Source organism: Trichoplusia ni, chromosome 7 (assembly GCF_003590095.1).
Source record: "Trichoplusia ni isolate ovarian cell line Hi5 chromosome 7, tn1, whole genome shotgun sequence".
Lineage (NCBI taxonomy): Eukaryota > Metazoa > Arthropoda > Insecta > Lepidoptera > Noctuidae > Trichoplusia > Trichoplusia ni.
Window position 1 is genome coordinate 2,654,005 of NC_039484.1, and position 25,872 is coordinate 2,679,876.

Genomic DNA, 25,872 nt, shown 5'->3' on the forward strand with positions numbered 1-25,872 from the left:
TTATTTTGTAGAATTATTGTAAATAGTAGTTACATTTATTTTTATATGTTGTTTATTTCATGTTGTAGTAGATGTATATTTATAATCTGAATAAATTTTATCACTATTAATGTTTGTTGTATTTAAAAACCCGGACGAAACTCTAGTAGATTACAAATTCAAATAATGGCGCCACTGTGCGCGACACGCGAGTATTATGAAAGACCCAACGCTGCGCGACTAGTCTGAAGTGTGCTGCAAATCACACAAAAAAATCACAACACCCAAACAAAAAATGGGCAAAAAAATGTTGGTAACACCGGTGCGCTAAAAAAGCTTGCAAACTTCACGCACCTAACCTGCGCTGGACATCGACTCGTCCGTATCTCTAAACTCTGGGAAAATGTATATTGATTTTTCAAAGAAAAGTCAACCGATGTAACAAAACACCGTTCGCGGAGTGTTTATACGTGTACCGAAGTGCTGTGGTCGATGTGCTGTGTCGTCGAGATGATGCGACGGTGTTCGTCGTCGCGTTTTGAGTGAGATTGGAGAGAGTGTTGCGTCGCTCGGCCGACGGCCCGGAGCCCGGCCGCGGCCAGGGCCTGGGCGCGCCATGGACGCCGGCGCTGCTGACCCGCTGCGAGTGGCCAGGCCGTGAGTATCGCGTCTTGCCCGCACCTAGCGCCTGCAGCGTGCCGTGGTCGTTCCGCCCGCGTTCTTACGTCGTGGATTATTTCGGTCCCCGCGAGCCCATCCGAGGTTGCGAAACGGCCCGTCCGCGCTCGTTTCTCGCTCGCGCCGAGCGGACATTCTCTCGCTCGTGCGGTCGCGGCGTCACGGCCTCCGCGTTGCGCCATTTCGAAACGGTCGCATCGTCCGCTCGCGCTAGTGCTCGCGCGAGCCGAGGCGAGGACACCGCGGACCGCGGCCAGCGCTGATAGCGATCGAGCAGCGAGCGCGGCGGCCGAGCGTGACCGCCTCCGCCCGCACAGCCCCGGTGCCACCCGTATGAATGACTCGGACAGCCGGGATCGTAAATCAGAATCGTGTTTACAGTTTTTGCGGGGCGCACGAAACCTGTCGCGCCGCCCCCGAGACAAAGGGCGGCGCGAGAGGCGCTCGGCCTCGGCCGCGCGGCCCGACCGTGGCGCTCACCAAACGCCCGAGTGAATTATGGCTAGGTGCATATAACCCGTGCACTACACACTACACATACCTAACATACGCGCCTACCTACCTATTATTATAGCTATATGCAGTGAAGGCTGCGAGTACGTACCTACCTACTCAAACAAAGCATTTTGCCCACAAATCCATACTGCTAGCCTCGCACGGCCAGCGTTCGCGTTCTTTGTGAAATTTCGTGCGACTCCGCGAAGGAGGTGATGTCATGTGTATATGTTGTCTTTGCTAACATCTGGGTGATTGTCAATTGTTAATTTTAGTGTGCATTTTGAGGTTAGGTAGTGATTGGGATTGTCAGGAGAGGCAGGCGCGCGCCGCAGCATCGCCGCGTAGCCCCGAGGCCGTACTGCTCTCTGGCAGGGCAGTGTGTGTGTGCAACAGTGTCACTGGGGACTTGGACTGTGAGAGTGTGCCGCTAGCATGATCTCTGTGTGTATGATGTTGTCTCAGCTATTAAATACAGCAATTTCAAGTTAATTGCTCATTAAACAGTTTCAATTAGTGGTGGATGTGATTGTGACAGTGAGCGTGAAGCAGACGTGGCCCAGCAACCCGTGCAGTCCATGTGAGCAGCAGCCGGCCTCATGCTCAGGTGATGTGCACTATTCGTGGCTGGCACACAGTTAGCATTGTGTCCCCATACCTACCTACACTCAGGTCATTTACCTGCTTAGCAAACTATTAACAAACTGGTAGGAGAGATAAAACTAGAAGGACTACAGGTTTTCAAGTGAGTGAGTTACATCATGCTCATGATTGCACACTAAGTTGTTTTATCTCTGCATTCTTTGTTGAATGGTGTTAAACTGGATAGTTCCCTCACTCAGGCTAGTTTATAGCATTTCAATTAGTTTTTAAACTTCAGTGATTCAGTGTTATATTTGGCTGGCAGGCTACATTGAACAATTTGTCTTATTCTAACATTGATATCTGGCTATTGTGTCTATCATAATATAGTTGTTAACAATTTTTCAATCAATTTCAGTTTCAAAAGTTTGAAAACATGAAGAAGTATGCAGTGATTACAGTTATAAACAATTAATATCCAAGAAAGTCATATTGTATGAAAATTTGTATGTAATGGTAACAGTTAATTTACAATTAAGACGAATTAACTTCATTATACAATAAACATAATTTAAATCATTGATTAACAATTTGTAGTAGACTTTATAATAGTCATTAAACAATTGAATGGTCAATTGAGACATAACATTTGACAGACTAAACAAATGAAATAATCAAGTGGTGTAAACATGGTAGGGTCTGTGAGCTCAGTGCACTCACACAGTGTAGTCAGTGATGTTGTGACGTGGTGTCAGTGCAGTGAGGGCTGTGTGCTGACTCCCATGAGCACTAGTGGGCCAGGCGGGCCCGCTGCGGGGTGAGTTACACCAGTAACACACTATTTGTATACACTCAGCCAGCAATATGTACACTACTCACAGTTGTGACAGTTTGCTTACTATACATTACACAATGGCTTATCTACTGTTTACTTACCATTTTAATACATGTTTCATTTATTTACTGATGTATTACTATTTGTCATATAATATACTATTAGTTCTTTGTGAGAATACTATGATCCCTAAGTGTCAGATAAAAGTAGTAGTGAGAAATAGAACCTTTTTTGATGATTTTTGGTTAATTATAAAAGATAATTAATTGAAGCATTAACCTATACATTTTGTGTCATTTGCTTTTGAATTGTGTTGCTAACTGTATTGATCCTTGTGTTCAGTACATATAGTGGAACATGACACATGCCGGCTAGCTGTGTGTATGTGTGGTGAGTGTGAAGAGGACATGCTGTTGATAATACAACCTCATAAACATTATACAAATCATTTTCCTTTATGATGCCCCTCTGCCAGGAACTAAGCTCTCTCTAACATTTAATTAATTAACCACAATCATTGATTGGTACTTGTTTTGAGCCTCACAAAGATATTGACACAAATCTGTTATTGATTTCTGTTTATATATTTGTATGAATTTTGATGATTTTTTGTATAATAACTATTATTTTAGTCCAGTTTAATTCAACTATTTATATTGAAAACTGAAGTCAACTGTTCTGTACAGTCCTTACCTTAGCTTACATATTCTAACAAATTAGCACCTAATTCATGAAAAAGAAACTGAATGATTGTGTATTCATAGCTATTATTTTATAAAATATTTATTATTTATGCACACATTGTTCCAGTATGATGACAATGGGGGAAAGAAAATATAAATGAATTGGAAGAACTTGATGTTATATGTGTAGTCTTAGGGTTCAATAGCAAACATAAATAATCCTTAATAAGGTTGACTCCACTAGGTGAATAGTCCACAATCAGCTAATTACAATTTATCTCTAATTGTAATTATATTTTAAAAATGAATTTATGACCAACAGTATGCTTAACCCATACATATGATGAAAGTGGCTTATTAATTGATGAATTCTCTTACTATATTGTATCTGGATTTAGCATTGGTGCTCATGTCTTCTTGTAAATAATGCCCGACTGCAATAAAATCGTAGTAGAACTTGTTTTCTGAAAATAAATATATATGTTAGTTCCAAACTAGCACAGTCAGACACTTGATGTCCTCTGGGAAATTAAGATAATCAACAAAAAGTCTCAGCATAAAGAATGTTGTAATTATATTTAATTATTTTCAAGATCATTATAACGCGACGTTGATATCGCGTTGAAGATTGTTGCCAGTCCATGATTAACAGGCGTGCAGCTCGCGATGGAGGAAATCCTCAGATAAGCCGCGCTCCACTCCTTATCAGATAACAGAGAAAAACAATTGAAACATATAAAAACTCATGTTGGGACATTTGTACTGGCCGTGTTTACAGTTGTACTCTCGTACTGCCGCGCTTATCTAATAGTGGGCATTTAACAAAAATACTAATAATGTCTGCCTTGACCGACATATTTCGCTAAATTATCGGTCAAGGCTAATTAAAAAGTTTTATTTTCGTTGATCGCCCCAAGAGACAAACTGCATCACACAGCTTGCATGCAATAATTATCTAATGATCCAAACATTGTTACACAAACTTCAATGATGTCTCTAACAGAGTGTACCGCCGCGCGCCGTCCTAACCAGCTAATAGCATCCTCGCGATAAAAGAGAACAAAAAAGTATTAACTTAAAAGCTGTTCAATATATGTATGTATGTATGTATGTATAGCGTGTCGAATTCTGCGAAATAAGCTCTTACGTAGTGTACTCGCCCCGGTGCTATAGCGTGGTATAGATGTCGTGATGCGAGTGTCATGGCGTCGGCTTCGAGCAAAGTCTCCAAGCAATCAAATCGGATGACTTGGCCGGCCGGAGCCGTATCACAGTGCAGTGCACACGCTCGCAACCGCACCGGTTTCAGGGTGACGTCTATATCACTAGCCTACGGATACGTACAGCCCATTGTCTTCACAAAACTATATATTCCTGGGATTATACTCCCTAGTGCCTACGTCATTAAAGCACGCCTTGATGTGGCAAGTTCCCTCTAACTGAATAGGCGATACTTTATTATAATATGGTACAGGCTCAAACTATCTCATTCACACTCCCAAGTTTATTACAGCGGAAAATTTGTGAGCGTGTTTGAATATTTGGTTCCTGTATACACCTAAACGGCTCGACCAATTTTAATAGCATTTGGTATACATGTAGCTGACACCATATATTCGACCCAGACCTAACTTTTTATCCGCGAGTAAAATGCGGGCACACCTAGTGCTACCATAATGCGCTAACCGCTCCTAGCCGAAGTAACGTTTTGTCTGTTGTGTCGCTACTGTCCTTCCAAAGTGCAGCTGTACTAGGGGATAGGTAAGTGCCGCACAGTGTGGGCAGCTATTCACATCACACTGAACGGTGTCCGTTTCGCAGGTTATAGTCAGCAGTTTACCTGGCTACTGCGAGCGCGGCGTCTAATACACGCTCCCCTGTTACCAATAACTATAAAAAGTCTTTGTTTATAACCCGCTCACTATAGATACCTACTGCAGCGGCGTGTTCGTACTATACGTAGTGCACATTGGCTGCACCTGCGTGCTGCGGGCGAGCCCTTAAGGCGAGCTCACACTCACCGCAATGTAACGCCGCGCCGCGCGCTCACTCGCGTTAGTCGCCTGTATCGGGGAACTATCGACTGCACCATGTAAACCCTCATGAAATTACTCCGAAAGCGAACTTTCCACGACAACTCTCGATAAATCTGAGGCGTGCAATTAATAGAGGAGAACAATCATTTATAAGCTGGCCATTAATTGACGATGATAATAATCCCGCAATAAAATAAATATAAACTATGATTGAGGATAAGTTAACGTTTCTTAGAAATGTTTAATTTCTTTGAAAACGACGTGATGACACGAAACGTTTGAAATGTCTACCTCGAGAAAGACAGTGTTAGTAAATGTATGATGCGTGTTGCCTAGCCGCGCGGCGCCGGAGCGCAGGCTGGTGCCGCGCTGCAGGCGGACAAGCGCCGCACTTGTATTACATTACACCACTAATTATAGGCGGAGTCAGCTTTGGTTTAGCACTAATTAGTGTCAGCCGCGTGTAACGCATCACATGTACCCAGTGTACCTGCGCTGGCAGCACCTATATCTCCGCCTTGCAGGTGCACCGGGAGCCATTTTAGCCCCTCCGCCTTTCCAGTTTATAGCGCTAGACGCTTTAGCGTTGAAATTTTGATACCTGGTGCCTATGCCAACGTGCTCGACATTATTCAACGTGTGAAGATTTGTAAATTATTACGCATTATTGTGAAATTATTTACAATAAATCGTAATTTACTTGCATTGAACCAACTCCAGCCCATTATGCTCGTAGTAATTTAGGTTTTTCATATTCTATATTAAACTTTTACGAATAAACGTCGCTTCTAACTCGCTACTAAACTCGTTAGTTTATCCGAATTATTAAATCACACATACACAGTGTGACCTTACACCACAGAGCAGGCAATGGCGGATACTAGTTTCGCAATGTTTGCAAAAATGAAATAAATAAATAGTAGAGTCAGTAGTAAACACACGGACACGAGCAAAATGCAGGAACGAATTACAAGCCCGTTAAAATTATTTTATGGTCCGTTGCGTTAAATTCAGTAATTCGTGACGTAGCGAACACGTTACGTGACTAATCTGTGTAAAAAAAATCTCGTGTTGATACCACTTGGCGCTATGATTAGCCCATAAGCAAGACTTGACGTGTTTCCACGGACCTTAAAGTATGAATGTGCCGAGCTATAGATAGAGCTGGTGTCCTCGGCAGCGGTCGACTCGCTGCCAAACGTCGATCAATTAATTTGTCAACAAAACCGCCCTTTCGCTGTAATGCTAGGAACCCCGCGAGCTCTTCTGTGTAAAGATGGACACTTTCTTTTTTTAATAAATTTATCTATTCTAAGCTTATTTTGATAATAAAGGACCATCGCCTACCGCTTGAGTACTTTTGAATAACCATTCTATAAGTTGTCTAGTTCATACGCAGCTGCGTTGCTAGTCGAATCCCATTCGCCTTGCTATTCGAACTTGCCTCTCTTTCTCAGTATTCGGTGTCGAAATCGCAATTACCTAAGCGTTTTACACGTGGACGAGCTACGGTACTTACAGATAAAATGTACAAGTACGTGTCTGTCCTGCTTACAGAGGGTTCCGTACTCATTTTCCTTATCTTCTCTGTTCAAATTGTTCAAAACATCAATGTATACATGTGTGATAAAATAAACTCTAAAATTTCCATCTGTTTCGTATTTTTTAATGGCAGTACCAGTACCAGCCTTATGATTGTGAGTTACTTGCCGAATGTAGGGGAGAAACCAACATAAATGACCTTTTTCATTGCATTAACATAAATGTTTGATTCGTACCTTACCTGTGTATTTGAAATTACTATCAAAATAATACCATGCTTACCTGAGCAAAGACATCTTGACTGACAGACGTACCGACGGACAATGAAGTGATCCCATAAGGGTTTCTTTTTTTTAAGTTACAAGGGTCAGAACCCCAACACGCACAGATCCGTAGCACGAGAGTTCTCGTCGTCTCGACAGCGGCGCGCGGCGGCGGCGGCGGCTCGATGTGTTCGTTAGACATTGGCCTCTGACCTGTGGGTAGGGTTGCTATGCGAACATGCAAATTACACGGCGACACCGACACACGCCATTGAGATTTAACAATAGGGGAAGCGGAGGAACTTTGATATAGCTGAAAGATAAATAACGCACGCGGGGACCTCTCTGACTGAATAAGCGATTCCAAAATGTTTTTGACGTTCCTCACAAAATAGCTAGGAACGTTTTGTTACTAGTCACAAAGATACGCGGTGACGATGGGTGAACACAAACAAGAATTCTTGTCAGAAAACCTGTGGCCTCGTTCCTATTTGCAAGCAATTATAATGATACTACGTGTTTACTCAAATGATATATTGATTACCTTTGAGTGGAGTACACGTGAGTGAACCTGCTCCGTCTGGCACATACGTGGGTACCGCGACTGTTGTCCTGTGACGTCATTACCGACAGGTCCTCGAAGAACAACCGCTATAATTATTAAATACATTTTGGTGGTAACTGATGATGATGTTTTTAGATTCTTAAGTAAAAAAAAAATATTCGAGGAACAGAGTTTTTTTTTAAATCCACGGTGTGCGAATGGAACCCAAAAGCTCTTTCATGAAATTTGCTCTTAGGTGTGAGACGTTGAGATAAAATGCGCACATCTCGACGATGCGAGGCAATAAGGAAAGACATAGAATAACGTTATGGCTTGCTCGCAGCGCCGCCACCCGCGCCGCGCCACCAGCCCTGCCTTGATACTTGACATTACTCTATCAAGCACGATTGTGACACACCCGAGCACACGTTGTACTACTTAGTTATAAAAACTTTTTCCGTTGTGAGCGGAAACCGTACAGCCACGGAGCCTCGGAGCCAGGCAAATTTATTCGTCCGCGCGTCGATCTCGCGGCTTCGAGGTACACGCACACAGACACACCTACTCGTTGTTCAAAGTTGACGACTCGTTACTTGGCCACCAGATATACTTAACTGTACCTATCTAGATACTTACCTCACATGCGTACAAGTGCTTGCGGTTGCTAATGAGCTCGAAACCTGTTTTTTAAGCTCTGACCCTGGCCATCTGCCTATTTGCTCTGCCTACCTCCACGCCTCATAAATAGGCCTCTTAACAACCGAAACTGTTAACATGTCGAGCGTTTCGCTTATGTGCTACGGAAAGTAAATGTCTTCGACGCAGCTGGCTTATAGCCTATGCCGTGTCAATTTGAAATTATGCATGAAAATGGTAAAATTCTCTTCATCCTTACCAGGGTGTATGCCGTACCACGAAATGTACACAAGGGTGGATATGATATCAGTTAAGTAATTATCAATAAAGTAAATAGCTCAAAGTAGTTCTAGTTAAGAAGTTTGATCAGGTTTTAGGCAGCAGCGTAAAATTATAAATAGTAAATACTTATTAATCTTGTCAGATAGATCACTGTGAAGTTCTTGAAACGCAGAAAAACGTTGGTTTTTACTTACCCAAATTGTAATAATTTGATGAAATTAAAATAAGATACTTGACAATAGTTTTTTATAACATATTGTCGTCAGCTCGTGTCTTCTCACAGCCTTCCGCCGGGTCATTGTTACCTCGGCGGCAGAAGTTTCATGATAGCATTCAAGTTATTATATCAACAGGTTTACAGCGGACCATGAAAAAGTATTCGCCAAGTTTTTTTCAATTATATTCGGTATTTGAAGTTGAAAGCGTAAAGTTTTTGCTAACAGTTTCGGCATAGTATTGTTATACTCGTTATGTTAGGAATGTTGCAAGCGACATCCATTGAGTGCGGAGCTGACACCTCCCAATATGTAGACTTATAGAATACCTAATTATTACTCTACTGCTAAGAATTATTATTTTGTGCTGTCTAGGGTTCCGCAAAACCTGTTGAGCATTTCAGAAACAGTTTATTAAGCACATTAACTTTTTATACGCGTCTTAAAAAATGTATTGTTATGTCATGAGCACGTGTGTCGGGAATGTGAATCCTACACAAAAATATATCGATTTGCCAGTTCTATCTAAGGATTACTTTATGGAAAAACTCCAGTGTAAACTGGTCTGCATCTGATAGGCAACTTTATGCGTCGCCCGTGTCGGCGTATACTGGTAATTCTCGCGATCCATGTTTTATTGCTTAGTTACCCCTTCCCTAGTGCTCCTAAGTAAGTGGCCTTTATTTCGAAGTGAGATGTTTTGCATCGCTCTGCATGCTTGCTATCCGTAACCTTATTGTTTGTTACTTGCCCATATTTTAAAAGCGTTTATTCCGTACCTAAAGGGTAATAACGGAAACTAGTTTTGAGGGTCCTCCTCTTGATACTGGTTCTTCTTTTTCGTCGACCAACCGAATTGTTTATCTTTAGCTTTTTTATGCGGAACACCCAGTGAATGGAAGTCCGACTTGAACTTGACTAAAAAACTTAATTTCTTGACATGAATAACTATTTTTTCAAAAATAATAATTTTGTTGGTTATGCAAATTAGAATGTTTGTTATGTGTTTAGTTAGCCAGAGTAATAGTTGTCGAGTCGAGGCTTCATATACGTAGTAACAGCATGAGAACGTGTAAGAACTGTTGGATTTGCTGTTCGTGATGACATCAATACGCCAGTGTAATGCACGAGGCGCTTTCATTCACGGTTCTTCTTCTTCGTTACGATACAAATTGCAACAGATGAGAAGCTTGTTAATACTATATGTCGTAATATTTACATTTAGAAAATTTTATTCGTCTGTTTTGTATTCCTCCCAAACAAGTGAAGATAGACTATTTCGCCTGGACTCATGTTTCGTGATGATAAGATTGCCAGCCTTATTTAAATTTCTGAAGCAAATTCCTACATCTGTTCCCTTGAAAGCTGAAAATGACGTTCTTGTCTTATGGATACTGATTCCTCATCCGACGATACCCAGTTTCTTCCCCTTGTTTCCATTGGTAAACTTATAGCGATAGTGTTACCTAGTTATAGTGCACACATGACGAGGTCAGCGAGACAGGTGTAACAATACACGAGACACAAGGCATGGTGGTACACGTCACTGAAACAATTAGCCACGTGTCGTCGCGGCACAACAGTACATCGTTTAACGCATATAATATTCAGCAGCAAGGTGGCGACTAGGGGCACCTAGTGAGTACTTAATAAGTGTGGGTACCGGCAGCTCGAGCCGCATCGATCCGAGCGGCTGCGGCGCCCGGCGAGCAAGACACGTCGCGCGTCTGGCTCAGCGGACACCACCCGCCGCCGCCGCTGCCGGCCCGCAGCCGACCCGCTGCCGGCCCGCTGCCTGGCCCCAACTAAATTACATAACGACTGCGAGCAAAAACTCATTTACGAAATACGCAGTGTCGCGCCTTCGAATACTTGCCTAATTAACTATTCAGAGATAGGTACCCGAGCGTTCACTACCTATCCATAGTATACGTGCCGTACCTACTTACTTACCAACCATATTGTTCAGCTAACCGCATTTTGAAGATTTTTAATTAATTTAAGTGAATACTTGTCGAGATCGTGGGACCGTTTCACTGCAAACAGCTGGGACTTGAGGCGGCTGAAACAAACGAAATCCTGAAACAATCGTATTCGAAGTAGGAGCTCACTCCCACTAGAGCTCGCTATACGTAGAGTACACGTGTACAGTGTACGTAGGTACGTGTGTGTCGGCTGGCGTGCTGCTAGCGGTCGGGTTCGTTTTTACGGGCGGCCGGTCACCTCCCCGGCGCCCCAGCGAGCCGGCTCTCCCTGTCAGCCTGTAGGACAGAACCTTTATCATAGCATCGACCGACACGCCACTCAATAACACCAGCGCATCTGTCCGCACTACACACCTACACGGACAAGCTTATAACTTAACTCTACATATTCTCGTTCCCAAATAACATCTATTTACTCTCGGTGTTTGCAGTAGTAACGCACACACCATGTTTTTTTTTGTGCCGTCCATGTAATTTTGTCCGAGTGGCGGACTTCGTACTTTTGCACTTGTGCATATAAATTTTGACGAACTGAAGAGGTTAACGGTACTGGGTTATAACGTGAGTTTAACTCCAGCTCGACGAATGGCAGGCACAGGCTTGTGTTGCTTGTGCGAAGTGCGAGCCACAGCATTCTATACACACGTATGTTCGCCGAGTACATACAACAATAGATCGGCACATTACCTACTCTTGTATCTGTAAGAGGAAGTGTCCTCCCCGCGGTGACGTGTGCACTCCACGTACCGAATATTGCGTTACTATTTAATTGTATGCCGGTTCTAGACAAAAACTAAGTTTTCTAAGCGGGTCAATATGAGTTTAGAAATGTGGGTCAGCTAGAAGTGGTTTTTGGCTTGCGTTCCACAAAAACCATTTAGACTTGAGCTGCTAGCAACGAGCGTCGAGATACGCTCGTTCGTCAGGCGTCGACGACTCGTTGGGATATATACCTAGCTGTAGACTGTAGTGTATAGGTAGGTAGCTACGTATATAATATAGTAGTAAGTAGGTAGGTACGCGGCACACACTGAGGCGTTTGTAAGTAATGTTGTAGGACAGAGTACACTACGCCTTGGCGAGTTATCAGGCGCGGGACCGAGCGGGGAGGGGGCGTGCTGTACTGTAATCATCGAGTCAATATCTGCGGCGCGTGTTATCTGCCGCAGAACTGGGTCGTTGTCCTGGTCCGTGCGCTGCTGCACCGACCCGGCCCGGGACAGCGCACAGCGCAATGCACTCCGCCAGCTTGACGCAGGTTGTGCCCCAGTCGGAACGTATACCAGTGCTAAGTCACCAAGTGGCGTTCCTCAACCATAAGTAATTCTCCGCCTGACGAAATTATACCTACGAATACTGAAACCAAAAACCGAGTACGAAATAACGTGAAATAGATAAGAAGTGTTCGCGAACGACCTTGAGCGTATTATAGAACCTACTTAAGCTTCGTAATACTAAATGCTTTAAGAAACGACACCGCGTACCTACTTACATGTTATTGATGTGCCCCCTATAAACTAAGGGCACGTGTACAACAATCGATCACAGGCCTAGTAACATCCTACTAGCAGGCAAACTGGAATATTTCGGCTCGAACTACACAACATGACGTGTTAACAATGTATTACAACTAGTTTCTCGTAGATAACACGCATAATATATATATTATTTCTTAAGGTATCGGCACATTTATTACGCTTCAACTAAATAAACTAGAAGAACGTTCACTCTGAGCTTTGTGCCGCACACACGCACAGCTCAGGGCGCGTGAACTTTCGCCCTTCTCTCATTCTGGTTCGGCGATCGTTAGACGAGTTGTTAAAAGAAAGATGTCCTTTGGCCGGAGAGCTCTATTGTGGCCCGAGTTACAGACAGTCGCATCCACTAACAATGAGGCTCGTGTCGGAGAAGTCAGCCATACAATACTCGAGCGGCCGGAATCGACCCGCGACCCGCGCGCTATACACACCAAGCGCTGAGCCGAGTCGGCCACTGCGAGGCCGAAGCATCGTACAGACATGTATAATGTGTATAATAACCCTATGATACATTCACTAAAACCGTGCTGAGGCATTCAAAGTATTCGGATTGCGATTGTAAATGTATAAGCACAGTGTGAGCGCACCCCACCTGCGGCTACGGAGTCAGGTCCCACCCCACGCCGCACGCCACGCTCACGCCACACAGACGCCGCACGGACACGCACACACGCACACACGCGCCCGCCGCACGTTCCCACGGCGACGGATCGCTCCTCATCAATATTGTTTTAATAATATTATTATCGAATGAATTAGCATTAACATCTGAACATTTAAATAAACAAATAATTTAACTTGATAGTTCATAAATAGTTACATAACGGCATACTAATACGGCTACTGTGTAGTGCGGTGTGTTTACTACATCGAGTCCAATAATAGTAAGTAAAGTGGTGGTCGGTAATAATTCAAGTGAACACTTTTATGAATGGAGCTCATTCAGCGCGCCGTTTATGTTTATTACATGTGCCATAATGTCCGATGCGAGTGCTTATACTCATATGATCAGCTGTTCTAAATATTACTTTCGGAATATGTAACGTATCGTGTCGGCGGACGGTCAACTTTACAACGGCGTGTCACCCGAGTCACCGCCGCGGTCAATCACTGCTCGCTGCTCATACGCGTGTACTACAGTCGTACTCGCACCTCGCGATCTCAATCAATTGCTAATGTATCACCCGGTAAGGTCGACAAGACTTGCCCGCACTCGCTCCTCACTAAACATTGTCTTTACCAAATATTGTTATACTTTTGATTTGTATTATCATTTTGATTCGATGCAGCTGGAAGTATGGACAGTTCGCGTCATTATATGTACTAGTTTGGCTGCGGCTCTCTTTGTTCCAAATTTTAAGTGAATTTCATGAATGGAATGCCATAAAATAGAGATGGCTCAACAATTCATTCTTAATCATTATCGATAAACGGAAGTGGAAGTAGTCAGCTTATTATACCATGTCTTAGTAGTAGACCTCTGCCCAGTTCTTTTATGGTTTTTTGGTGTCTTAAACCCATCCATGAGTAGGTAAGGGGTGTCTACACCTTAAAGTGTACTTGGAAGAGAGGCGCCGCTCTTCGCCCTCTAGGACGCTTCCTCGTCCCCACAACTGCAACAGTCTGACCCCCAGGACATTAAGTAGTCTCGTAGAAAAGACCCAAGTACAAAGTATATGACGTGTACGATATTTGTTATTGCAGTTATTGCAACAGTTCCTTGAAAGTGTCTCATACGATTTGATACTAGAATTAGCTCAGTATTGTCCAGTGTATGTGTATCGGTAGCTCACAGGAATTTGCGTGAGAGTGACGTGAGGAATGTGCGTGACTGGAGACGGTGAGCCGGCGCACGACGCGGCGCTACCGGGGCTCCGCAGACGGTACATTTATCATCACGAACGATGATCCATCGCCGAGCGCCGCCCGCCGGTAGCAACCCGCCGCGCGCCGCGATGCCACGACGCAGCTGCAGAACCTAATGAAGTGTTTTGTTTAAATACATTTACATTGCTGGTACATGTGGCCTCTGTACCCGTGATGGTGATAGCGAGAGTTCTGTCCCTCAAAGTTTTGGACAACATGCGTGACGTCCTACTGCTCGCATTAGTCGCTGTAGGTTTTATTTACTTTTGCTGAGATATATCTATTATATATATAATAGATCACGCACTCAATGCTTTCACCAGCTCTGAACACGTGCGATTAGTATCGCAGAAGATTTCTTGTGGTTTGATTACTTGTGCGTGAATAATGTTAGTCTGGCACTCGACGCGACACTGAAGGCACCAGCGGCGGGCGGCGGAGGCGGCGGCACTCGGGTCGCACGTTCACGTGACACTACAACGAATAATAAACGCGACACAAAAAATATACATAATTTTAAATTCACAGCTCATTGTGGCAATTAAGGAAGAAATAATGTGTGTATTTTGTAAGAGCATATTATCTGCAAGTTTGAGACGTTTTCGTAACGGCGGCACGCTGCATTAAATTTGAGTAACGATGCGTCGCGGCTCTGCCCATTACAGCCGGCTCGCCGGACTGACTCGCCCGCTCGATATCGCCTAGGTTTAGTTGCACACAGCGCTATTTCATTCCACAGTTCTTTTATTTTACCTATTCTAGACCGTCATTGACGTCATTGTGTTGGAATCATCGGTTGCGATATACAATTATACATTCACCTAGGCACAGCGGCAGCGGCGGAGCGCCACCTAGTGACTGTCACAGCTCGGTTATTAATGAACATCATCAACCTTGACTGTTGTACCTACCACGAGAATTATAATCAAAATAAATAATTATTATCAAAAATACAAAACTGAAAATATCGTGTAGTGTTATAGTATTTGCAAACGCTTGTAGTATTTTTACAATTCACTTTTCAACTCTCGTGAATGGACTCCGATAGTTTCCGTATCTATAAAAATATAAAGCGTGCAATATGAAATCCTGTATTGACAGAGGCCCCGCGAGCTTTCCGTTTCGCTTTCATTGGCGGGTTCCCTCCTATGCCTTCCGTTCCTACTGTGTAGGAGCGACGTGAGCGCTATACAACGTGGAACAGTATCTACTGCGCGTTACATAAGGTTACTTACGATTGTCTTTCCTCTTACTAATGTATCTAGTGTTAAGTAAGTATGATGAGCTGCTATAGTGACGTGTGGTATATTGCGTGTGTTCCAGGGAGGAGGGCGAAGAGAAGCCGAAGCCGACGGAGAACCAGGACGACGGGTACGAGACGAGCAACAGCGGCGAGGCGGCGCGCCGCAAGCCCTCGAGCGCGGAGGGCTCGCCCGCGCCGCCTGCCGAGCCCTCGCCGCCGCCCGACCCGCCGTACGAGCCCCTCATGCGGCACTACGAGCCCGAGCCGGAGCCCTACCGGCACTTCGAGCCGCCCGCGCCGCCGCCTCCGCAGCCCGAGCCGCAGTACCAGCACTTCCCCTTCCCCAAGTACGGCGGCGACCCGTACGCCTTCAAGCGCGAGCCCGAGGTGGCGTACGACATGAGCCAGCATCACCAGTACGGCGCGCCCGGCAAGCGCGACGCGCACGAAGACATGTACAACGGCATCAAGCGCGAGTGCGACGACCCCTACTCCTTCGTGGAGGAGGAGGCCATGTGCGCCATGCTGGCGGCCCCGCAGCACCACGCCGTGCCGCCGCATCTGCAGCACCACGACCACCACCACATGCTGCACCCGCAGCAGATGCTGCTCGCGCAGCCCAAGAAGCGCGGCCGCAAGAAGAAGATCAAGGACGAGAACGGGTCAGTACCACCCACACACACACACACCACACTCACACACTAGCCATCAGGACATCATTATTATAAGTATCGTCTTCAATATAAAACCCTCAGCAATTAACATCATTCTGAAGTTTTTGTTTACGTGTACAAGACTATCGGTTGTATTTATCCTCATAATGTAACCTTGCATTAGATCGAGTCTATTTTAAATCACGAGCTATTGAATGAACGTTAGCGACATTTGATTCTTACACCTGGAACCGTTTAATCGCAGCTTATCAATAGTAATTAGTCGTAATGAAGTAGCGGCGATAGTCGGATATAAAGGGCCGGCGGCGCTCGGGCGGCACCGGGAGGGTGTCGCGCTGGCGGCGGTGCAGCATGGTGACACAATTAGTGCGTGCGCCGGCCGCTGACCCCGCGCCCGAATTAGCGTTCCGTGCTGCGCGCTGCGACCCACTTCCCGCGCGGAACCCACGCCCGCCGCCTGCTGCACACCATGCCCGCCACCAACATCACGTGCTCACATAAAAACAAAAACCTATGTTCGTGCTGCTTTTATATTAATAGCGAGACCGCAATACAACTATGGCAGTGTATAACCTCCTTAATGTAGCTCCAAGCATTAGGGTCGCGAATAACTCAACACAAACAAAATTAAAAAAAGAGTCTGATCGTGGATGGCAATGTAAATGCGGAGTGTGTTCGTGCGTCCAGGCCGAGAGTGGCGCTCGTGGTGTAATCATCACGTCAGGCTTCATGTGCGATGCGAGTGCTGCGGGTGATAGCGACGTCAACAAAACTCGCTAATTAACGTTTGATGTTGTGTTGTTGCGTGCGCGTGCGCCGATTGTGCCGCGCGTGCGCAGAAACAGCGATGTGTTTACGTCGCGGGGGTATTTCGGTACCGGAACCGAAGCCGCACTATCGCTAGCCAAAAATCTGAGCGAAATAATCAGATCAAGGTAGAATCGTCGAAACGGAAAGCTGATGATAGTCACTTTCTAACGTATTGGATCAGTTTAGGGTGGCGCGAGGAAACCGATTGAACACGCTCCGCCGAGCTCGTCTGCCACTTTCCCCGCCGCTGATATCGACTCGAACAGATGGAATCCACTCCGAACCCTCGCGTCCAAATAAAACCTATGTAATAACCATATAAACCGAAATTCGAGCCGGACTAGTGAATATAATCTGTAATGCAGCACATAGGACATATCGTCCGAATACCGTACGGCGGCGTAGAAACGATTACTGGGTCATGCGTATTATGTTTTGCGAATATTCTAATCTTAGCCCAGTGGTGGCCGAGCGGCTGCAACAAGAGGCCTCTTAGAAAGTAAAATGCAATAGAAAAACGAATGAAAAACGCGCCGGGCGCCGGCCGGCCACCGCCGCTGACAATACTTTCACGATGACAAAATGCAAATGTGTTGCACGGTTTTTATGTGCACTTTGTTATCGGAACAATGGTGTCTGGCCGCGGGCTGCTGCGAGCCCCGCGGACAACTCACCCAACTGGCAATGGCCCTAGTTATTTGTACCGTAAACCCTTCGACGATTACTAATACGAGACCATCATTCATGAAAGAGATAATTGTCGTTCAATACGCCGTCGCTGCATCGTCAACAATCACGCCTTAGTATGCAGTACGCAAATAAGCCTCATTCCAAAGCTATTCCAGTATAAAATATAAATTGTGATAATAATAAATGTACCGTAGTGGTGGCTAATTCGGGATAAGTTCCGCATCCGTAGCAAATGTTATCTAAATCCGTTTGCCTTTGATTAGTACCGGACGTGATTTACTAACACAATTCTCAACCCGTAGCAATTCTACTCAAAATACAAATAAATTCAACATTTTATAAAGCGAATGCAATTTACGACAGTCAACTGAGGTTCGTATGCAATGTGTCTTGGATATACTTGGAAGTAAGTTTCAATATTATAAGTGTTAGTCAAAAAATAGGGTATTAGACAGGTAAATTTCTAAAAAATATTAGATTGGCACTTTTAATTTTAATAGATTTAGAATTTTAAAGATGGCAAAACGTAAAGAGGTCGTGGTTAATAACGTCACTTGACAACTGACGTCACACAAGATTTAAACTTTGTTTGTCAACTGCAGTTTTTGTTTACGAGATAAAAGATAAAATAGAGATGACCGAGGTACATCTAATTTGTTAGCAAAGTTTGCATTCTTCAATAATATGAAATTTCCCCATAGTAATATTGTTAGCACCGCCAAGACTTGTGCGCTACAGATACAATAAGCGCGTCTCGTCGGTGTCGCACAAGCGCATCTCGTGTTGTAATGATTTCTCCACAGAAACCAGGCAGGAAAGTTGCGCCGTACCTAATCACGAAACCCGCAAACATATCTATTAATAACACATAAATTATAATCTACTATTACTAAATGTGTCTAGTATTAGCTTCTTCTTAGATTTCATTTCCTTTGCAGGTTTATGTTTACAGCTTGTATCATTCAAAAGTGCCGTATAATCTCTAAGTTATAGTCATTTCTAATAGCTAAAACGCATTATATTCGTGAGTATAAAACTTTATTACGATTCCTTATTATAAAGCATTTTAGGATAATCAGACTATCGAAATCATCGGAATCGTGACCGCTTATAGCTTAATCAGCTATTGTTTTTGAGGAATTAAATATCTAGGTAGAAAACAAATGAGTGTAAACCGTAATTTGATGTTAGAAGCAAACAATAATGACGTACAGCTCACACTTGGCAGCTGTGCGGCGGCGGTCGGCGACACATAAAAACCGGCGTCTGTCGGACACAGCGCTGCGCTCATACGCCGCGCCGCCACGCCGCTAGCTCACACTGAAATATACTACTTTCTATTTAAACCTCTTTTCATTACACCTGCTTCTAAATCAACGTTAAGTCACTCCACAGACTCTAGAAGTCATTTAAAATGACTCACAAAATACAACCTAATCCAAAACCATGCGTACTTAGTTTTGAAAAGTATATCTTAAGTTACGAATAGCTCTGTTACCGGTATAGAAAAGCAATGTCCACATTAAATATAATCTGGGTATACCTACCCAGACATATAATGTGTGTATTCAATGTTTCATAAATACCAGTTTCCTAAAACGGAGTTGTTATTGTTAATTCTAAATTTAGGAAAACCTACTCTTTTATTATCATAACTTAATTTTACTTAATTCCTTTCTATATAATGTAGTAAATAAATCTGTATTTAGAAGTATAATAATGAGTAAGCTTGCTGGGCTCAAACTTTATCTTGGGAGAAACAACGATGTGGGTTCCCGGTAGGCTGCCAGTAGGGGCTGTAGGGCAGTGTGTAAGTGACTAAGAGTGTAGTAATAATACGTTTGTATGTATGTTGACCAGTTATGTTTGGCCCAGCATGGAGATAAAGGTGGAGCCGGGCATGGAGGGCGCGCTGGCGCCGCGGCCCGTCAAGGAGCGCAAGAAGCACGACCGCTTCAACGGCATGAGCGAGGAGGAGGTGTCGCGCCGCACGCTGCCCGACCACCTCGCCGAGAACCTCGACATCATCATTGTGAGTATGATCAACGTTTCACTTCACTTACCTACCTAGAGTAGTCACTAGCGATACCACTGTACAAAAGCGATGCATCTGTGGAACTCACAACCTCTCACTCTGGCTTGCACAAATTATAAGGTGCTTCAAATAAATTCATACATAATAAATTATAAACATTGTTGGTGTTCAATGCCGGAATAATCAAACCACAATAAAATAATTCTTCATACACCTGCTAGTTACAAAGAATAGTTCTACAGATATATCAGCGACTTACTCAATTAAAAACTAGGTCCTTAGATTGCTTACTGCTTTAACTTAGGTAATGCCGTCGCGGTCGTGTAGAACGGTAGTGTGACCAAAGCATGCGCCAGCGACTGGTGGAGTCCTTGTTACATAACGAACACAAATTATTCCGCATTATATTGCAGATTCGTCGTGCTTAGTTATTTGAGGACTTGGAAAAATGTTAGGTGTTGTTTATTTACATGACAAAAGTGACATGTAAAATGTATCGGAGAATAAATCTGCTGCATTCAAATGTAGAGTTAAAAATAGTGTCGGTGCGCCATATTTTAGTGAGCCAGTAGAGGCTGGGTGTGATCAGCGGGCCGCGCGGTCCGCGGCCGGATGCGTCAGCGTTTGGGCCACCGGCGCACATTAGCATAAGCTCGGGTGTGAGGGGTCACAATACTGTATAATTTACACGACGACCGGTTTGTACCACGCGGACGACGCTTGCGTGCACTAACCTGATACACAGATATCACTCTTATAACGCGCACAATTATTAATTAATGGATTAATTACCTATTAATATTTATGTTTTATGAGCCGTTGGAAGACATTTCGCTTTTATTATACATTTAGTATTCCGTTTACAGTATATATAATTATAAATTCTGTTTAATACCATTGAAGTGAAGTGATTTAAATGTGGTATTATTTAACTTACGGTACTCCGTTATAATTATAAGAGAAAAAGGCTCATAGAGTCGGTCCTGTTCGTCTCAAAGTTGGATGATGCAATCTAGGCTCCAAGTCACATCCTTCAACGATTTTCACACACATTGTTGCGATAAAACCGGCTAGAGTGCGTTTTTATATCCCAGTCACACTGGTTGGCTAGCTGACATAGATTTAACTACTTTCTTAAAATATATTCCACTAATTATCACATTAAATCCTAATTGCTAAACACCAAAGCGTTATTCAAATTAAACACCGAACATTAAAAAATAAATTAATTTGCATGTTTTAGTTATCCGTTTTATACAGCTCCGCTTTAGTATGATATATGTAATAAGTTATTGACTGCCTGATGGGTGACGAAATATTGAGATCTATGAAAAAGCCGTAAAGAAATGGTATGGCAAACAAAATAATGATAAAAACCAGTCAGGTACGCTTCTGTACAAACCCACAATTTATAAGTAAGGCTTTAGTGAAATAAATGATTGGTTACTTTGAATAACAACGAAAAGAAAAATAACCATTGGTAGCTATTACTACGATCCTATAACTGTTATTGACATCACATGTTATGTTTGTTCCAGATCGGCATAAACCCGGGACTGTTCGCAGCGTACAAGGGGCACCACTACGCGGGCCCCGGGAACCACTTCTGGAAGTGCCTGTACCTGTCCGGCCTCACTCGGGAACAGATGAGCGCGGACGAAGACTACAAGGTTCATGCTTATATACTACTAGACACTTATGATACTAGACTTATAATCAGAATACTCACATATAAGTGTAATTGATTGCAAAACCTTCCCAGACTTAAGTTAGTACATATCAGCTATATTATAAATAATATTATTATTACTTGAGTTTATATTCGTTGCTAATTTCGTTATACCGCATCATGATTTGACATGTAGCGAATTACTTTAAAATATTCGTACTCAACTAGCTGAGTTTATACGTAATTTTCCCACGTTATGTGACTAGAATCATGTCAAATGGGCAGTTTGAGTGGAGATAATAGTAAGTTGAGTAACATCGTTATCTTAGTCAACGAAAATAGCTGTAACCGCACGCGGCTATGTACAATATACGAGGGCTTTTTCCTCGATTGGTCGTGTTATTAATACACTCTACCAATATGACAGCATCGCTTACCACGTTTCAGAACATAATATACAATAGGTATTCAATGAAAACGAGAGTACCTAATCTACTGCGGGCGCCGCCGCTTATTTATATTTTCATTACAAACCACTTGTCTGGTAGAAAAGAATGTCAGGAAGCTGCTTCAGTCCCTCTGTCTCTTCAGAGCAAGTTTTTTCCTTTCACAACTATGTTGGCACAAAACAATTACATTGAGGTTCTTCTTAACTGTACATTGTTTCTTAACTAATATCGTGGTAATGTGTTGCAGCTGTTGAACTTCGGCATCGGTTTCACGAACATGGTGGCGCGGCCCACGAAGGGCTCCGCGGACCTGACGCGGCGCGAGATCAAGGAGGGCTCGGCCATCCTGCTGGAGAAGCTGCAGACCTTCCGCCCCAAGGTGGCCGTGTTCAACGGCAAGCTCATCTACGAGGTCTTCTCCGGGAAGAAGGACTTCTGCTTCGGCAAACAGCCTGACACCATAGCGGGGACTAACACTGTGAGTCACGTCAGTCTGATCTTACAATTAGATACATCAAAGTTAATGAAATAATATACAATCCACATTTCAAAAATCTGAAGATCAAAGTTACTTTTTTGGCTTCATTCTTAATTCAGCACGGCCAGTTTTAATTCGGGCATAGCAAATATCAAACGTAAAGCTGTCGTAATGAGCCGTACACGTCAGAGCAGCAGTCCAGAGGTGTGGTTGTGTTGCAGTACATGTGGGTGATGCCGTCGTCGTCGGCCCGCTGCGCGCAGCTGCCGCGCGCCGCCGACAAGGTCCCGTTCTACGCGGCGCTCAAGAAGTTCCGCGACTTCCTCAACGGGCTGGTCGCGCACGTGGACGAGGCCGAGCTCGTGTTCCCCGACAACACCAGCCGCCGCCCGCAGGAGGAGATGGAGATACGCAGGTACGCATTCATATTATAGTGACTTTCAATTGTGTCGAAACAAGTCTAGATACGAAAGAAAGTACGCAAAGGTCCTCCATTTCAGATGACTTCGCGTTTAAAGTGGTTCAGTGTTTTCAACAGACTTGCTTATGTCGCAATATTGTGTCGAACTTTACTTTACTTTAGTATGGTCTAGGCTATGCTCTTTATGATAATGCCTTACAACCATAACTATTGTTATCTATCAAATGTAAAGACATCTGTTTTGCATCTATTGTCAATCTACAGAGTATATAAGACAGGTAACATTGCTCTTTCTCTAATACATCTGCAGTGTCTTGTCCTCTGCATCCTGTACTTTACGTTTCTTGTTTGCACTGTGGCGGCGCGTTAGGAAACTTATTTATATGTATTTCAATTTGGTTACTTATGATTTTGTTTGCAGCAACACAAACTTTGTTATTTGTGTATTTGTGTATATATATATTATATGTAACAAGGCCTGTACTTGATAGATGGGCAGTCACTCCAGACTATTTAACCTAGCAGTTACCGAATGCTGTGCCACAGTGATTCATAATGTGTGGCAATCACGGCAAGTGGCAGCGTCCCACGTGGGCGTGTGCTCCTAGTAATTGAAGCCAGTGCTCGACTGTCCCTTGTGCTAGCATAACGCACTCACTAATTCTTTAATTATTTAGTAAATGATAGATTTGTCACCAAACTTGCTCGTAACTAATTTCACAGCTAAAACTTTAATTCAATCAATTCTTAACAATGTAACTATAAAGTCATTCCATAGCAAAACAATTATTTACACATTTTCTATTTTAAGTACCAAATAACCCTAGCCTTGCCTTAACTAATTTTAAATGAAATGAAATTATAAACTAGTAGAAATGCGCGGTTATATATTATATCGGCAGAAGTGAGTAGTAGAATTGTTTCATTATAATTGGTTTGTTAAGACATCGTTTGGTTTCTGTCCCGTAACACCATGTTGGGCACTTCCCATTTGTTCAAGATTTTTAGTTTTTGTATTAATTGAATGTAGCCCATTTATTTCAAATTCTTCGATTGTTTCAGCCATGCCAGCAGGTAATATAACTCGCTGCCTGTAAACATAAAAGTCCAAACATTTAATGATACAAATAAAAACTCAAGTCGATTAATATATTAAAATTATTTGACATCAAAATACTTGAAACCAAAATGGTGACAACTAGAGTACCAACTAGGTAGTGTAAGAGTAACGTCAGTGCCCGAGCTAACTTATCACTTATTTTGTATAGTTGCTAATAATTTGTTATAAGCACGCAAAATCATTATTTATTTTATCAATTCGGAACGTTTGAGGGTTGAATTAAACGAGACACACATTGTATTAAAGCTGGAGGCTAAGTTATCATCCAGATACAGTCAGTTGCTTGTTATCGCAGTGAAATTTCGTCAGCCATTTGTTATTCCTATAGTACCGATCAGTAATGTGCCTCGACCGAGCTCATATTGAGCCGCCGTGGCTGAGCTGGCGAGCACGCCTGGCTACGCATGACTTGCCAGTTTTCATGTTGAATGCCCGAGAGAGCCGCACGAGTAGTGCCCAGCTGTACCATTACCAAGTTGAGCACAAAATTATTTTTTCCGTTTACTAATTGAATTTATTTCGTTATGTGCTAGTTTCAGTATGCTTACTGGTTTCGCAGCCCAAGAATTTCTTGCAGGTTCATTTGTCTGATAAGATATTAGAACGTCTGCTACATGTGTGTGTGCGAGATTACTCAACTCTCAACTAACTATGAAATACTCTAATTTTTGGGTTAAGTTTGGTGACAAATATATTTTAATGACAATCATATTTGGATACGGGTCGAGGGATCGACATCGATTCGCTCCGGTATGTCGGTGGCACAAACATTTGCCTGCCAAGTCAGGGCCGCAGGGTTGCTAACTAGAGCTTTCAGTAGCTCTGTGACGAGAGTACGGGGAGGGGATTGAGAGTAGGTAAAGTGAGCGACTCCTTCGACCCGAGACACCGCGAGCGAAGGCAGACGCAGTGAGCGAGGCACGTTGCAGACTGACCATGGAACCGGAGCCGGGCGACACCATCATCCTGGAGGACGGGACCGAGGTGCCGCTGAAGAAGAAGCGCGGCCGGCCCAAGAAGGTGAAGCTGGAGAACGGCGAGGTGGCCCCGCCCACGCCGCGGGCCCCGCGCCAGCCGCGCCCGCCGCCCGCGCCCGACGCCGCCGACCAGCCGCCCAAGAAGAAGCGCGGCCGCCCCAAGAAGATCCGCCCTGAGGAGCAGCAGTTCCTGCTGCAGCACCAGCAGCATCAACAACAGCAACAGGTACCTAGCAATTCTTTTCGTCATCCCCGACGTCAGACGTTAATATAATATTTACTTTAAGGGTTTCTCACTAAAGAGTAAAAACGGACTCTATTATTAAGCTCTGCCCTTTGTTAGTCCGACCGTATAATAGTTTAAAATTAACTATGAATAAATAATTAAAATCTATATCGAGATAACCCTCTCCTAGAGGGTTTTTTTAAACAACTTATCTCTATCGCCATCAAAACCCAATCCCCACTAAAAGTATTCAGCCGTATTGCATGAGCTCATTGTATTGCGCTCCGCAGTCGAGCGCGCTGGTGTCGCAGGGCGGCGCGCTGGCGGGGCTGCAGCCGCTGCACGCGCACGGCGCGCACGCCGGGCACGCGGGCCACGCGCACGCGCTGCCGCACGACCAGGGCTACCTGGCCGCCGTGAGCGGGGACTTCCCGCCGCAGCTGCCCTCGCCCGGCCTGCTCTACCCGCACCAGCAGCACCAGCAGCTCACCAACGACGCCGGGAACTACTTCCAGCAGCAGCCGCCCAACTCAGGTACCCTACTACTACCTGCTCCTTATACGCACCACACTAACAGAAAATTACAATAACAATGAAAGCAACAGAATTGAGAGTTTGTGCCTTAAACGACTGGTAAAACAAGATATGGAGGAAAATTAAGCTCACATTATTAAATTGGTAGAGACCAATTATCTCGAAGAATCCGACTTAAAATGAGAGATGCCACTCCAGACATTCATCAATTTATATTTAACTAGCTGTTGCCCGTGAAAACAAACCGAAATGATCCCAGGGTAACATAAAATCGAGATAAAAACTATCCTGTGTTCATACTGGTTATAAATATCTGTGTAGTGTGGTATTAAAGTCATCTAAACCCGTTCTGTGGTTTTTCGTGAAAGAGGAGCAAACATCTACACA

At 43.9% G+C, this 25,872-nt stretch overlaps 1 protein-coding gene across 1 annotated transcript in view; it reads left to right on the plus strand.

Annotated features, from left to right (window-relative positions):
* Nucleotides 1-81: 81 nt before the first annotated feature.
* LOC113495872 (trithorax group protein osa) overlaps nucleotides 82-25,872 on the plus strand; it is a 32,247-nt gene continuing 6,456 nt past the window's right edge. The window contains exons 1-8 of the mRNA XM_026874868.1: nucleotides 82-636; nucleotides 15,483-16,064; nucleotides 19,452-19,608; nucleotides 21,150-21,281; nucleotides 21,977-22,207; nucleotides 22,429-22,622; nucleotides 24,678-24,951; nucleotides 25,242-25,485. Coding sequence (XP_026730669.1) covers nucleotides 596-636; nucleotides 15,483-16,064; nucleotides 19,452-19,608; nucleotides 21,150-21,281; nucleotides 21,977-22,207; nucleotides 22,429-22,622; nucleotides 24,678-24,951; nucleotides 25,242-25,485 — 1,855 coding nt within the window. The 5' untranslated portion in view covers nucleotides 82-595. The remainder of the gene's footprint in view (nucleotides 637-15,482; nucleotides 16,065-19,451; nucleotides 19,609-21,149; nucleotides 21,282-21,976; nucleotides 22,208-22,428; nucleotides 22,623-24,677; nucleotides 24,952-25,241; nucleotides 25,486-25,872) is intronic.